This window comes from Salvelinus alpinus, chromosome 28 (genome assembly GCF_045679555.1).
Source record: "Salvelinus alpinus chromosome 28, SLU_Salpinus.1, whole genome shotgun sequence".
NCBI classification, from domain to species: Eukaryota; Metazoa; Chordata; class Actinopteri; order Salmoniformes; family Salmonidae; genus Salvelinus; species Salvelinus alpinus.
In genome coordinates, this window is record NC_092113.1 from 45,978,636 (window position 1) to 45,993,257 (window position 14,622).

At 46.8% G+C, this 14,622-nt stretch overlaps 1 protein-coding gene across 2 annotated transcripts; it reads right to left on the reverse strand.

Annotated features, from left to right (window-relative positions):
• Positions 1–8,885: 8,885 nt before the first annotated feature.
• kcna10a (potassium voltage-gated channel, shaker-related subfamily, member 10a) lies at positions 8,886–11,203 on the reverse strand. 2 transcript variants are annotated; one of them, XM_071370955.1, is made up of 2 exons: positions 11,149–11,203; positions 8,886–10,965 (listed from the first exon to the last, which is right to left on the reverse strand). In XM_071370955.1, exons 1-2 carry the CDS (start codon positions 11,201–11,203, stop codon positions 9,428–9,430), a joined length of 1,593 nt encoding a protein of 530 aa, XP_071227056.1. In that variant the 3' UTR covers positions 8,886–9,427. The 2 variants fall into 2 exon arrangements, with proteins under 2 accessions (XP_071227056.1, XP_071227055.1); XM_071370954.1 differs by having other exon boundaries at positions 8,886–11,203.
• Positions 11,204–14,622: the final 3,419 nt, after the last annotated feature.

The window sequence follows — 14,622 nt, forward strand, 5'->3', positions numbered from 1 at the left end:
AGTTTACCGTGAGTAAATCTCAGTTTACAGTGAGTAAACCTCAGGTTACAGTGAGTAAACCTCAGGTTACAGTGAGTAAACCTCAGGTTACAGTGAGTAAATCTCAGGTTACAGTGAGTAAATCTCAGTTTACCCTGAGTAAATCTCAGTTTACCGTGAGTAAATCTCAGTTTACCCTGAATAAATCTCAGTTTACCGTGAGTAAATCTCAGTTTACCCTGAGTAAATCTCAGTTTACCGTGAGTAAATCTCAGTTTACCGTGAGTAAATCTCAGTTTACCGTGAGTAAATCTCAGTTTACCGTGAGTAAATCTCAGTTTACAGTGCGTAAATTTCAGTTTACCGTGAGTAAATCTCAGTTTACCGTGAGTAAATCTCAGTTTACCCTGAGTAAATCTCAGTTTACCCTGAGTAAATCTCAGTTTACCGTGAGTAAATCTCAGTTTACCGTGAGTAAATCTCAGTTTACGGTGAGTAAATCTCAGTTTACCGTGAGTAAATCTCAGTTTACCCTGAGTAAAGCTCAGTTTACCCTGAGTAAAGCTCAGTTTACCGTGAGTAAATCTCAGTTTACCGTGAGTAAATCTCAGTTTACGGTGAGTAAATCTCAGTTTACCCTGAGTAAATCTCAGTTTACCGTGAGTAAATCTCAGTTTACCGTGAGTAAATCTCAGTTTACCCTGAGTAAATCTCAGTTTACAGTGAGTAAATCTCAGTTTACCGTGAGTAAACCTCAGTTTACCGTGAGTAAATCTCAGTTTACAGTGAGTAAACCTCAGGTTACAGTGAGTAAATCTCAGTTTACCGTGAGTAAATCTCAGTTTACCGTGGTACACAGCATTAGATAGAAGTATCAACATGCAGAACTTAGTGATGGCGTCTGTCTATGAGCCAGATGTTTAACTGCAGTTCTGTGTTTCCCCCACATGGAGGCGCTGTTGTGCGGTTACTTTCTGCCTGGGTACTGTGGTATACAGCCACCAAGTTACAAAGGAGTGGTGAGTCCTCACACTGCTCACTGTCTGTGGGCTAATACTAACCCTGCTATACGTTAAACTAATACACAAAACGTTTTACGTTAGAGTTTACGTAGCACACCTGAGTCAAGGGCTTGATGATTAGTTGATCAGTGTAATCAGGTGGTTCTGGAACGGTTTAGATCCACGGACCGGCTCCCTGAGGTTTGAAAGAGACTGCTATAAAGCAGTGCTCCGTGGTGCATGTGATCCCTGTTTGTGTGTCGTCCCGCAGCATTACGTGGACGGTGGACTCTCCAGTATGCAGCCGACCAACTCCTGCCCAATTGGCCACACCCTCACTGTGTCTCCATTCGCTGGTGAGACGGACATCTGCCCTAAAGACCCCGCCCCACTGTGTGACATCGCGGTGAGCGGAGCGCACCTCCACTGCAGTCTTGTCAACGGTTACCGGATGCTAGAAGCCATCTACCCCTACAACTGGGAGGTATAACCCCAAAACAAACCCCTGCCTTCCACCCCCCTCTACCTCTCCACCCAGCCCTCTACCTCTCTATCCAGCCCTCTACCTCTCCACCCAGCCCTCTACCCCTCTACCTCTCCACCCAGCCCTCTACCTCTCCACCCAGCCTTCTACCTCTCCAACCAGCCCTCTACCTCTCTATCCAGCCCTCTACCTCTCCACCCAGCCCTCTACCCCTCTACCTCTCCACCCAGCCCTCTACCTCTCCACCCAGCCTTCTACCTCTCCAACCAGCCCTCTACCTCTCCACCCAGCCCTCTACCTCTCCACCCAGCCTTCTACCAAGCCATCTACCTCTCCACCCAGCCCTATACCTCTCCACCTAGAACGTCTAGCTAGGCCCCTACCTCTCCACCCAGCCCTCTACCTCTCCACCCAGCCCTCTACCCCTCTACCCAGCCCTCTACCCAGCCCTCTACCTCTCCACCCAGCCATCTACCTCTCCACCCAGCCCTCTACCCCTCTACCCAGCCCTCTACCCAGCCCTCTACCTCTCCACCCAGCCCTCTACCTCTCCACCCAGCCCTCTACCCCTCTACCCAGCCCTCTACCCAGCCCTCTACCTCTCCACCCAGCCCTCTACCTCTCCACCCAGCCCTCTACCTCTCCACCCAGCCTTCTACCTCTCCACCCAGCCCTCTACCCCTCCAACCAGGCCTCTACCTCTCCACCCAGCCCTCTACCTCTCCACCCAGCCCTCTACCTCTCCAACCAGGCCTCTACCTCTCCACCCAGCCCTCTACCTCTCCACCAAGCCCTTTACCTCTCCACCCAGACCTCTACCCAGCCCTCTACTTCTACCCCCATTCCCCTAGACCCCAAAACAACCCATTACCCCTTAACCCCATTCCCCTAGACCCCAAAACAACCCCTTTCCTCTTCCCATGGCACAACTTAATGTAGTGATGGCTCCACCATATTGCCATAAAGATCTGCAAATAGTTAAAATACGAAAGGGAAAATAAATTAACATAAATATAGTTTGTATTTACAATGATGTTTGTTCTTCACTAGTTGCCCGTTTTCTTGTGGCAACAGGTCACAAATCTTGCTGTTGTGATGGCACACTATGGTATTTCACCCAATAGATATGGGAGTTTATCGAAAGTGGATTTGTTTTCAAATTCTTTGTGGATCTGTGTAATCTGAGGGAAATATGTGTCTCTAATATGGTCATACATTTGACAGGAGGTTAGGAAGTGCAGCTCAGTTTCCACCTCATTTTGTGGGCTGTGTGCACATAGCCTGTCTTCTCGAGAGCCAGGTCTGCCTACGGTGGCCTTTCTCAATAGCAAGGCTATGCTTACTGAGTCTGTACATAGTCAAAGCTTTCCTTAAGTTTGGGTCAGTCACAGTGGTCAGGTATTCTGCCACTGTGTACTCTCTGTTTAGGGCCAAATAGCATTCTAGTTTGCTCTGTTTTTTGGTAAATTCTTTCCAATGTGTCAAGTAATTATCCTTTTGTTTTCTCATGATTTGGTTGTGTCTAATTGTGCTGCTGTCCTGGGGTCTGTTTGTGTTTGTGAACAGAGCCCCAGGACCAGCTTGCTTAGGGGACTCTTCTCCAGGTTCATCTCTCTGTAGGTGATGGCTTTGTTATGGAAGGTTTGGGAATTGCTTCCTTTTGGGTGGTTGTAGAATTACATTTCTGGATTTTGATAATTAGCGGGTTTCGGCCTAATTCTGCTTTGCATGCATTCATTATTTGGTGTTTTTACGTTGTAAACAGAGGATATTTTTGCAGAATTCTGCATGCAGAGTCTCAATTTGGTGTTTGTCCCATTTTTGTGAATTCTTGGTTGGTGAGCGGACCCCAGACCTCACAACCATAAAGGGCAATGGGCTCTATGACTGATTCAAGTATTTTTAGTCAGATCCTAATTGGTATGTTGAATTTTATGTTCTTTCTGATCAAATCAAATCAAATGTATTTATAAAGCCCTTCTTACATCAGCTGATATCTCAAAGTGCTGTACAGAAACCCAGCCTAAAACCCCAAACAGCAAGCAATACAGGTGTAGAAGCACGGTGGCTCGGAAAAACTCCCAAGAAAGGCCAAAACCTGGGAAGAAACCTAGAGAGGAACCAGGGTCTGAGGGGTGGCCAGTCCTCTTCTGGCTGTGCCGGGTGGAGATTATAACAGAACATGGCCAAGATGTTCAAATGTTCATAAATGACCAGCAGGGTCAAATAATAATAATCACAGTGGTTGTCGAGGGTGCAGCAACATAGAAGGGGATGTGGTCTACATTGCTTGCTGTTTGGGGTTTTAAGTTGGGTTTCTGTACAGCACTTTGAGACATCAGCTGATGTAAGAAGGGCTTTATAAATACATTTCATTGATTAATTGATTTACCAAATTCAGACCCATGTTACTCACCCAGAAAAATAATGGATTACAAATCGACCTGATATTGTGGAAACGAGGTGTCCTGGAGTAGTGCTATCTAGATTCTAGATTAAAGAAATTGATTAGTTATTGTAAAATAGTTTTCATTATCCAAGTATCAGTTTATAGTCAGAATGTTACATCGTTAATATTATGACATAGTTTACTATGATGAATATTATTATTATTATTATTATTATTATGATTATGATATTATATATATATATATATATATATATGTATGTTTGCTATTGCACTTTTGAAAACAATGAATGTTCTGTTTTGTATGTTACATTTGTTTTGTCCAAAACAAATCACCGATGTAAATGTACTGTTGCGCTTTTTAATACAATTATTAAAGGTTGTTTTTATTCTCTTGCCCACTCGCTAGTGATGTATTCTACATCACCAAGGTAACAACTTATCACAATTAAGAGTGATAGGACTGTCATCTTTTTTGTCTGGTGCTCCTACATTTTGTCTAGTGCTCCTACATTTTGTCTGGTGCTCCTAACTTGTTGTCTGTTGCTCCTACATTTTTAAAGTTAGGAGCACCATTGCTACCAATGAAACATTTTAATTTAGAGCCCTGACTGTCAGTGACATAAAATGATACGGTAGAACATTGATAAAAATATAATATTTTCTACTTGGTAAACACATTCTTGTATGTGATCCCTGTGGGAATTGATGCCGTGACCTTAGTGTCAACACTGCCCTGCTACAGTCCTGATGAACCACCTATCACATATACACACACTGACAAGCATGCTGTGTGTGTGTGTGTGTGTGTGTGTGTGTGTGTGTGTGTGTGTGTGTGTGTGTGTGTGTGTGTGTGTGTGTGTGTGTGTGTGTGTGTGTGTGTGTGTGTGTGTGTGTGTGTGTGTGTGTGTGTGTGTGTGTGTGTGTGTGTGTGTGTGTGTGTGTGTGTGTGTGTCACTACCCTGGGCTTTGGGGGATTCCTGTCAAACTGTTAAAGATGCATGAGGACTGTTAACGAGACACCATGATGGAAAGTTCCATACTACTGCCCTGACGAGAGACAGAGACAGAAAGGGGAAAGTTCCATACTGCTGCCCTGACGAGAGACAGAGAGACAGAAAGGGGAAAGTTCCATACTGCTGCCCTGACGAGAGACAGAGAGACAGAAAGGGGAAAGTTCCATACTGCTGCCCTGACGAGAGACAGAGAGACAGAAAGGGGAAAGTTCCATACTGCTGCCCTGACGAGAGACAGAGAGACAGAAAGGGGAAAGTTCCATACTGCTGCCCTGACGAGAGACAGAGAGACAGAAAGGGGAAAGTTCCATACTGCTGCCCTGACGTGAGACAGAGAGACAGAAAGGGGAAAGTTCCATACTGCTGCCCTGACGAGAGACAGAGAGACAGAAAGGGGAAAGTTCCATACTGCTGCCCTGACGAGAGACAGAGAGACAGAAAGGGGAAAGTTCCATACTGCTGCCCTGACGAGAGACAGAGACAGAAAGGGGAAAGTTCCATACTGCTGCCCTGACGAGAGACAGAGAGACAGAAAGGGGACAGTTCCATACTGCTGCCCTGACGAGAGAGAGAGAGACAGAAAGGGGAAAGTTCCATACTGCTGCCCTGACGAGAGAGAGAGAGACAGAAAGGGGAAAGTTCCATACTGCTGCCCTGACGAGAGACAGAGAGACAGAAAGGGGAAAGTTCCATACTGCTGCCCCGACGAGAGAGACAGAGAGACAGAAAGGGGACAGTTCCATACTGCTGCCCTGACGAGAGACAGAGACAGAAAGGGGACAGTTCCATACTGCTGCCCTGACGAGAGACAGAGAGACAGAAAGGGGAAAGTTCCATACTGCTGCCCCGACGAGAGAGACAGAGAGACAGAAAGGGGACAGTTCCATACTGCTGCCCTGACGAGAGACAGAGACAGAAAGGGGAAAGTTCCATACTGCTGCCCCGACGAGAGAGACAGAGAGACAGAAAGGGGACAGTTCCATACTGCTGCCCTGACGAGAGACAGAGAGACAGAAAGGGGACAGTTCCATACTGCTGCCCTGATGAGAGACAGAGACAGAAAGGGGACAGTTCTATACTGCTGCCCTGACGAGAGACAGAGACAGAAAGGGGACAGTTCCATACTGCTGCCCTGACGAGAGACAGAGACAGAAAGGGGACAGTTCCATACTGCTGCCCTGACGAGAGACAGAGACAGAAAGGGGACAGTTCCATACTGCTGCCCTGACGAGAGACAGAGACAGAAAGGGGACAGTTCCATACTGCTGCCCTGACGAGAGACAGAGACAGAAAGGGGACAGTTCCATACTGCTGCCCTGACGAGAGACAGAGACAGAAAGGGGACAGTTCCATACTGCTGCCCTGACGAGAGACAGAGACAGAAAGGGGACAGTTCCATACTGCTGCCCTGACGAGAGACAGAGAGACAGAAAGGGGAAAGTTCCATACTGCTGCCCCGACGAGAGAGACAGAGAGACAGAAAGGGGACAGTTCCATACTGCTGCCCTGATGAGAGACAGAGACAGAAAGGGGACAGTTCCATACTGCTGCCCTGACGAGAGACAGAGACAGAAAGGGGACAGTTCCATACTGCTGCCCTGACGAGAGACAGAGACAGAAAGGGGACAGTTCCATACTGCTGCCCCGACGAGAGACAGAGACAGAAAGGGGACAGTTCCATACTGCTGCCCTGACGAGAGACAGAGACAGAAAGGGGACAGTTCCATACTGCTGCCCTGACGAGAGACAGAGACAGAGGGGGGGAGTCTCCGGCTTCTATGTTTTGATGTTAATACCAGGACTGGTGTTCAGGCAGACTACATATACTTAATTTTTTCTAGGCAAGTCAGTTAAGAACAAATTCTTATTTAAAATGATGGCCTTCCCTGACCAAACCCGGACGACGCTGGGCCAATTGTGAGCCGCCCTACGGGACTCCCAATCATGGCAGGATGTGATACAGCCTGAATTCGAACGAGATACTATAGTGACACTGAGATGCAGTGCCTTAGATCGCTGTGCCACGCGGGAGCCCCGTACATAGACACTCATCGATTTGGAAAGACATGTAGATATCAATAATAAGGGATGTCCGTATCGCTATAGACTCAACCACTGCTGTCATCCATAATAAGGGATGTCCTTACCTCCTTACCTCCTTACCTCCAAGCGTTTATTGAACTACTATATAGGGAATAGGGTGCCATTTGGGAGTCAGGTTGGGTGGGTTACTTTCTAAATGTAATCTATTACTCCCCTGGTAGTAGTGCACTCTATAGGGAATGTAATCTATTACTCCCCTGGTAGTAGAGGACTATATAGGGAATGTAATCTATTACTCCCCTGGTAGTAGAGGACTATATAGGGAATGTAATCTATTACTCCCCTGGTAGTAGTGCACTATATAGGGAATGTAATCTATTACTCCCCTGGTAGTAGAGGACTATATAGGGAATGTAATCTATTACTCCCCTGGTAGTAGTGGACTATATAGGGAATGTAATCTATTACTCCCCTGGTAGTAGTGCACTATATAGGGAATGTAATCTATTACTCCTGGTAGTAGAGGACTATATAGGGAATGTAATCTATTACTCCCCTGGTAGTAGAGGACTATATAGGGAATGTAATCTATTACTCCCCTGGTAGTAGAGGACTATATAGGGAATGTAATCTATTACTCCCCTGGTAGTAGTGCACTATATAGGGAATGTAATCTATTACTCCCCTGGTAGTAGTGCACTATATAGGGTATGTAATCTATTACTCCCCTGGTAGTAGGGCACTCTATAGGGAATGTAATCTATTACTCCCCTGGTAGTAGTGCACTATATAGGGAATGTAATCTATTACTCCCCTGGTAGTAGTGCACTATATAGGGAATGTAATCTATTACTCCCCTGGTAGTAGAGCACTATATAGGGAATGTAATCTATTACTCCCCTGGTAGTAGGGCACTATATAGGGAATGTAATCTATTACTCCCCTGGTAGTAGTGCACTATATAGGGAATGTAATCTATTACTCCCCTGGTAGTAGTGCACTATATAGGTAATGTAATCTATTACTCCCCTGGTAGTAGTGCACTATATAGGGAATGTAATCTATTACTCCCCTGGTAGTAGTGCACTATATAGGGAATGTAATATATTACTCCCCTGGTAGTAGTGCACTATATAGGGAATGTAATCTATTACTCCCCTGGTAGTAGAGGACTATATAGGGAATGTAATCTATTACTCCCCTGGTAGTAGAGGACTATATAGGGAATGTAATCTATTACTCCCCTGGTAGTAGTGCACTATATAGGGAATGTAATCTATTACTCCCCTGGTAGTAGTGCACTATATAGGGAATGTAATCTATTACTCCCCTGGTAGTAGTGCACTATATAGGGAATGTAATCTATTACTCCTGGTAGTAGTGCACTATATAGGGAATGTAATCTATTACTCCCCTGGTAGTAGTGTACTATATAGGGAATGTAATCTATTACTCCCCTGGTAGTAGTGCACTATATAGGGAATGTAATCTATTACTCCCCTGGTAGTAGTGCACTATATAGGGAATGTAATCTATTACTCCCCTGGTAGTAGTGCACTATATAGGGAATGTAATCTATTACTCCGTCAATGTGAATTTATTAATGTTCTACAGTAATTCTTCATTACTACTATTAGATTCTTCATCTAATACATAAACACACGTATATAATTACCAAAATACACATTTAAACATATCAACAAATACATTTAAACATAAGCAATCCAGACAGTCTACCATAGGACAGTTATGATATTAGTTAAATGATCTGAATGTTCAGCTATTCATGTGGGATACGAGATGTTTAATAGTGGTAAAACGAATGTATTTTATACAGTAGTAGTACAACACTGTCACTATGGGTATTAAGTTGTTAACAGTCACTATTTGTACTGACGAGGTAAACGTTGTTTATGATAAAATATACCAAAAAACAAAGGTATCAGGTGGGACTTTATGTCTTTCTCCCCGAGGACAGGAGAGTCTTTCTCTGTCTCAGTCGCTATCTTCCATAATGGACTGTCTGTCCTCACAGTGGATAGGTGGACAGGTCTGTCTGTGTCTGTCTGTCCTCACAGTGGATAGGTGGACAGGTCTGTCTGTCCTCACAGTGGATAGGTGGACAGGTCTGTCTGTGTCTGTCTGTCCTCACAGTGGATAGGTGGACAGGTCTGTCTGTGTCTGTCTGTCCTCACAGTGGATAGGTGGACAGGTCTGTCTGTCCTCACAGTGGATAGGTGGACAGGTCTGTCTGTGTCTGTCTGTCCTCACAGTGGATAGGTGGACAGGTCTGTCTGTGTCTGTCTGTCCTCACAGTGGATAGGTGGACAGGTCTGTCTGTCCTCACAGTGGATAGGTGGACAGGTCTGTCTGTGTCTGTCTGTCCCACATTGTCTCTTCTACAGTGTTAAAATAGACAATACCAGTCTATGTATCTCTGTAGAAAGATCCGTCAGTCTCTTCCACTGTCAGTCTCCATGTCTCAGAGGCCAGTGAGCTAGTTTCTCTGCCAAGTCCCGTTGGTCTTGTTCAGTGAGGTGCTACTTCCATGTTTACTGTCTCCTGAGGCCTTTGTGGCCAGCTCTGCTGTGTCCGCCATCGGCTGCTTGTCCTCGTGCTCCGTCTCCCGGTGGTAGAAGTAGTTGAAGTTGGACACGATGACGGGAACGGGCAGGGCGATGGTCAACACGCCAGCGATGGCGCAGAGCGTCCCCACCATCTTTCCCCCCATGGTGATCGGGCACATGTCGCCGTAGCCCACTGTAGTCATGGTGACCAAAGCCCACCAGAACCCGTCTGGGATGCTGACGAACTGCGTGCTGGGCTCGTCCACCTCGGCGAAGTAGATGGCGCTGGAGAAGAGGATGACTCCGATGAAGAGGAAGAAGATGAGCAGGCCCAGCTCCCGCATGCTGGCCTTCAGGGTCTGGCCCAGGATCTGGAGCCCCTTGGAGTGTCTGGACAGCTTGAAGATCCTGAACACCCTGACCAGACGGATGATACGAAGGATGGCCAGAGACATGGCCTGGCTGGAGTTCTGGTCCGGAGTGGTGACCAGCTCCGTTACTAAGGTGACAAAGTACGGGATGATGGAGACAATGTCGATGATGTTCATGAGGTTGTGGAAGAAGTCACTCTTGGAGGGACAGGCCACGAAGCGCACCACCAGCTCGAAGAAGAACCATATGATGCAGGCCGTCTCGATGATGAAGAACGGGTCGGAAAACGTGTAGGTGATGGTTTTGGGCGTGGACGAGGGCGGGAACAAGGTCCCGAGGCTGCCCAGCGATTGGTTCCCATTGAAAGGCATCAGCTGCGTGACGGTGGTGGGTAGGACGGGGTCCAGGGAGTTATCCCGGAACTCCGGTAGCGTCTCCAGGCAGAAGATGATGATGGAGATAACGATGACAAACACGGAGACCAGCGCCACGCCGCGTGCCGCGTTGGAACTCTCGGGGTACTCGAACAGCAGCCAGAACTGCCGGTACATCTCGTTGGTCGGGAGAGGGATCTCCACTTCCTTGACGAAGCCCTCGTCCTCCCTGAACTGCTCCATGGCGTCACTCCCCAGCTCGTAGAACACGATCTCATCAGCAAACACATCCAGCGGAACGTTGGCCGGCCGACGGATCTTTCCTCCTGACTGGTAGTAGTACAGGATGCCATCGAAGCTGGGCCGGTTCCGGTCGAAGAAATACAGGTTCCTCATGGGGTCAAAGTAGTCCATCCTCTTCGTAGGGTTCGCCAGAAGGGTCTCAGGGAACTGGTCGAGGGTTTTGAGCTGCGTCTCGAAGCGTAGCCCGGCGATGTTGATGATGACTTTTTGGTCTCCGTCGTTTAGACCTGTCTTGTCCACAAACAGATCCTCACAGCACTCTTTAGCCAGCCGGCTGAAGATTGTCTCACTCTGCATCTGGGTGTCACTTTTAAGCAACTTCTGCCAGTTGGTGATGATGCTGGCACAGCTAGGGCGCCCCCTCCTGCTGTGGGCTGGCATGAGGGGCGACTGAGGTACGCCCAAATTATTGGGGGACGGGGACGGGCATGGGGAGGTGTGCCAAATGTGGGGGTTGTGTGAGGAGGGGCGGTGAGGCTGGGGGGTGGAGATGTGGTTGGGCAGCGGGGAGAAGAGGTGGTGAGAGCCGGGGAAGGAGCATTGTTCGGGGGGAATGTCGACCGCCAGGGCAGTGGTCTCATCTGGGTTGTCCAGCTCATTTTCCAGGCTGCTGTGGATGTCATCCAGACTCTCAAAGTCCACCATAGCCACCTCCATGGTTTCTGCTGCCGCAGCTGCTACTGTTCCCACAGTCCCAGACCCAGGTCCCTAACAAAGACCCTTAGCCTGAGGCCCAGGAAATCCAGGTGAGGAGATCGAGGTGAGGAGATCCAGGGAGGGTGGCAGACTTCAGCCCCAGGCCTGCCTGTATGGCCAGAGAGAGAGGCTGTCCTCGGGCTCTAAGGCCCAGAGAGAGAGGCTGTCCTCGGGCTCTAAGGCCCAGAGAGAGAGGCTGTCCTCGGGCTCTAAGGCCCAGAGAGAGAGGCTGTCCTCGGGCTCTAAGGCCCAGAGAGAGAGGCTGTCCTCGGGCTCTAAGGCCCAGAGAGAGAGGCTGTCCTCGGGCTCTAAGGCCGAGAGAGACAGATGGAGGCAGTCTTCAGGGTAACAGGGAGACAGGCTCTCCAGCAGTCAACAGATGTTTCCTCACCTCTGCTACCCTCTCTTTCTCAAACCTGAAGTGGGGGACCAGGAAAGAAAAAGATGCAGATTATTGTCATAAAACATTTTTTTCATTGTTGATGTCATTTTTAGTTTTTCTCACTTTTATTTATTGTTTATTTAACCTGCTTTGGCAATGTAAACATAAAAAAGAAATAATAAAATATATATTGTATTTCAACTTTATTTAACCAGGTAGGCTAGTTGAGAACAAGTTCTCATTTACAATTGCGACCTGGCCAAGATAAAGCAAAGCAGTTTGACACATACAACAACAGAGTTACACATGGAGTAAAACAAACATACAGTCTATAATACAGTAGAACAAAAGAAAAGTATATATACAGTGTGTGCAAATGAGGTAAGATAAGGGAGGTAAAGGCAAAAAATAGGCCATAGTGGCGAAGTAATTACAATATAGCAATAAAACACCGGAGTGTTGGATGTGCAGAAGATGAATGTGCAAGTAGAGATACTGGGGTGCAAAGGAGCAAAATAAATAAATAAATACAGTATGGGGATGAGGTAGGTAGATGGGCTGTTTACAGATGGGCTATGTACAGGTGCAGTGATCTGTGAGCTGCTCTGACAGCTAGTGCTTAAAGCTATAGTTTTAATGGCTCCAACCTAAGTGTATGTAAACTTCCAACTTCAACCGTAAATATATACACAGTATTGGAGAGAGAGTGAGAGATGTTTGCTGCTGACAGTCCTCCTATCCGCACCATTTGCTTTAGCTCTGCTTTCAACTGCTTGACACTGACACCCTGATGCCTGACACACAGACAAACACCTGCTCCCTCCTCCTGTTCTCTTGCTATGCATCTGACCTGGTTAGAACAACAGGGAGGAGAGGAGGGTCACTGGGTTTCGGCATGGAGTTGTATTCCCTGACACATAGGGTGCCCTCCCTGCTCCAGAACAACGCACGCACGCACGCGCGCACACACACACACACACACACACACACACACACACACACACACACACACACACACACACACACACACACACACACACACACACACACACACACACACACACACACACACACACACACACACACACACACACACACACACACACACACACACACACACACACACACACACACACACACACACACACACACACACACACACACACACACACACCAGTTTGTGTTAAATGAGAGAGAGACCCTTTCACACTGATAATGACAATAGAAACCCGACCAGTGTGTGCTGTCGCCCGCAGATGTTTCATTAAAGACTACAGAGATGCAGAGAGGAAGAGAGCGAGAGAGAGAGAGAGAGAGGAAGAGAGCGAGAGAGAGTGAGAGAGAGAGAGAGAGAGAGAGAGAGAGAGAGACAGTGACCGAGCGAGAGAGAGAGAGAGAGAGAGAGAGAGAGAGAGAGAGCGTGAGAGAGAGACAGTGACCGAGCGAGAGAGTGAGTGAGCGAGAGAGAGAGAGAAACAGATAAATAGAGAGAAAGATATAGAAGGGCAACCAGTGAAGAATAAATACAACCCATATTTATGTTTATTTATTTTTCCTTTTGTACATTAACCATTTGCACATTGTTACAACACTGTATATTTACATAATATGACATTTGTAATGTCTGTATTATTTTGGAACTTCTGTGAGTGTAGTGTTTGCTGTTCATTTGATTGATTATTATCTACTTCAATTGCTTTGGCAATGTTAACATTTGTTCCCCATGCCAATAAAACCCCTTGAATTTAATTTAATATATATAGATTGAGAGAGAAAGAGATAGCGAGAGAGAGGGATAATTGGGGGGAAATGAAGACAGGATAATTGTAGAGAGAAAAATAATTGGAGCAGGGAGAAATGAGAGAGATAAAGGATAAAGGCTTATGAGGGGTGGACATGAGAGAGATAAAGGCTTATGAGGGGTGGACATGAGAGAGATAAAGGCTTATGAGGGGTGGACATGAGAGAGATAAAGGCTTATGAGGGGTGGACATGAGAGAGATAAAGGCTTATGAGGGGTGGATATGAGAGAGATAAAGGAGAAGGCTTATGAGGGGTGGATATGAGAGAGATAAAGGCTTATGAGGGGTGGATATGAGAGAGATAAAGGCTTATGAGGGGTGGATATGAGAGAGATAAAGGCTTATGAGGGCTGGATATGAGAGAGATAAAGGCTTATGAGGGGTGGATATGAGAGAGATAAAGGCTTATGAGGGGTGGATATGAGAGAGATAAAGGCTTATGAGGGGTGGATATGAGAGAGATAAAGGCTTATGAGGGGTGGATATGAGAGAGATAAAGGCTTATGAGGGGTGGATATGAGAGAGATAAAGGCTTATGAGGGGTGGATATGAGAGAGATAAAGGCTTATGAGGGGTGGACATGAGAGAGATAAAGGCTTATGAGGGGTGGATATGAGAGAGATAAAGGCTTATGAGGGGTGGATATGAGAGAGATAAAGGCTTATGAGGGGTGGACATGAGAGAGATAAAGGCTTATGAGGGGTGGACATGAGAGAGATAAAGGCTTATGAGGGGTGGACATGAGAGCGATAAAGGCTTATGAGGGGTGGACATGAGAGAGATAAAGGAGAAGGCTTATAAGGGGTGGATATGAGAGAGATAAAGGCTTATGAGGGGTGGACATGAGAGAGATAAAGGCTTATGAGGGGTGGACATGAGAGAGATAAAGGCTTATGAGGGGTGGACATGAGAGAGATAAAGGCTTATGAGGGGTGGACATGAGAGAGATAAAGGAGAAGGCTTATGAGGGGTGGATATGAGAGAGATAAAGGCTTATGAGGGGTGGACATGAGAGAGATAAAGGCTTATGAGGGGTGGACATGAGAGAGATAAAAGCTTATGAGGGGTAGACATGAGAGAGATAAAGGCTTATGAGGGGTGGATATGAGAGAGATAAAGGCTTATGAGGGGTGGACATGAGAGATAAAGGCTTATGAGGGGTGGACATGAGAGAGATAAAGGCTTATGAGGGGTGG

Excerpts from the sequence above, each read along its gene's own strand:
- kcna10a (XM_071370954.1), bottom strand. The coding sequence starts at position 11,203 with ATGGAGGTGGCTATGGTGGACTTTGAGAGTCTGGATGACATCCACAGC.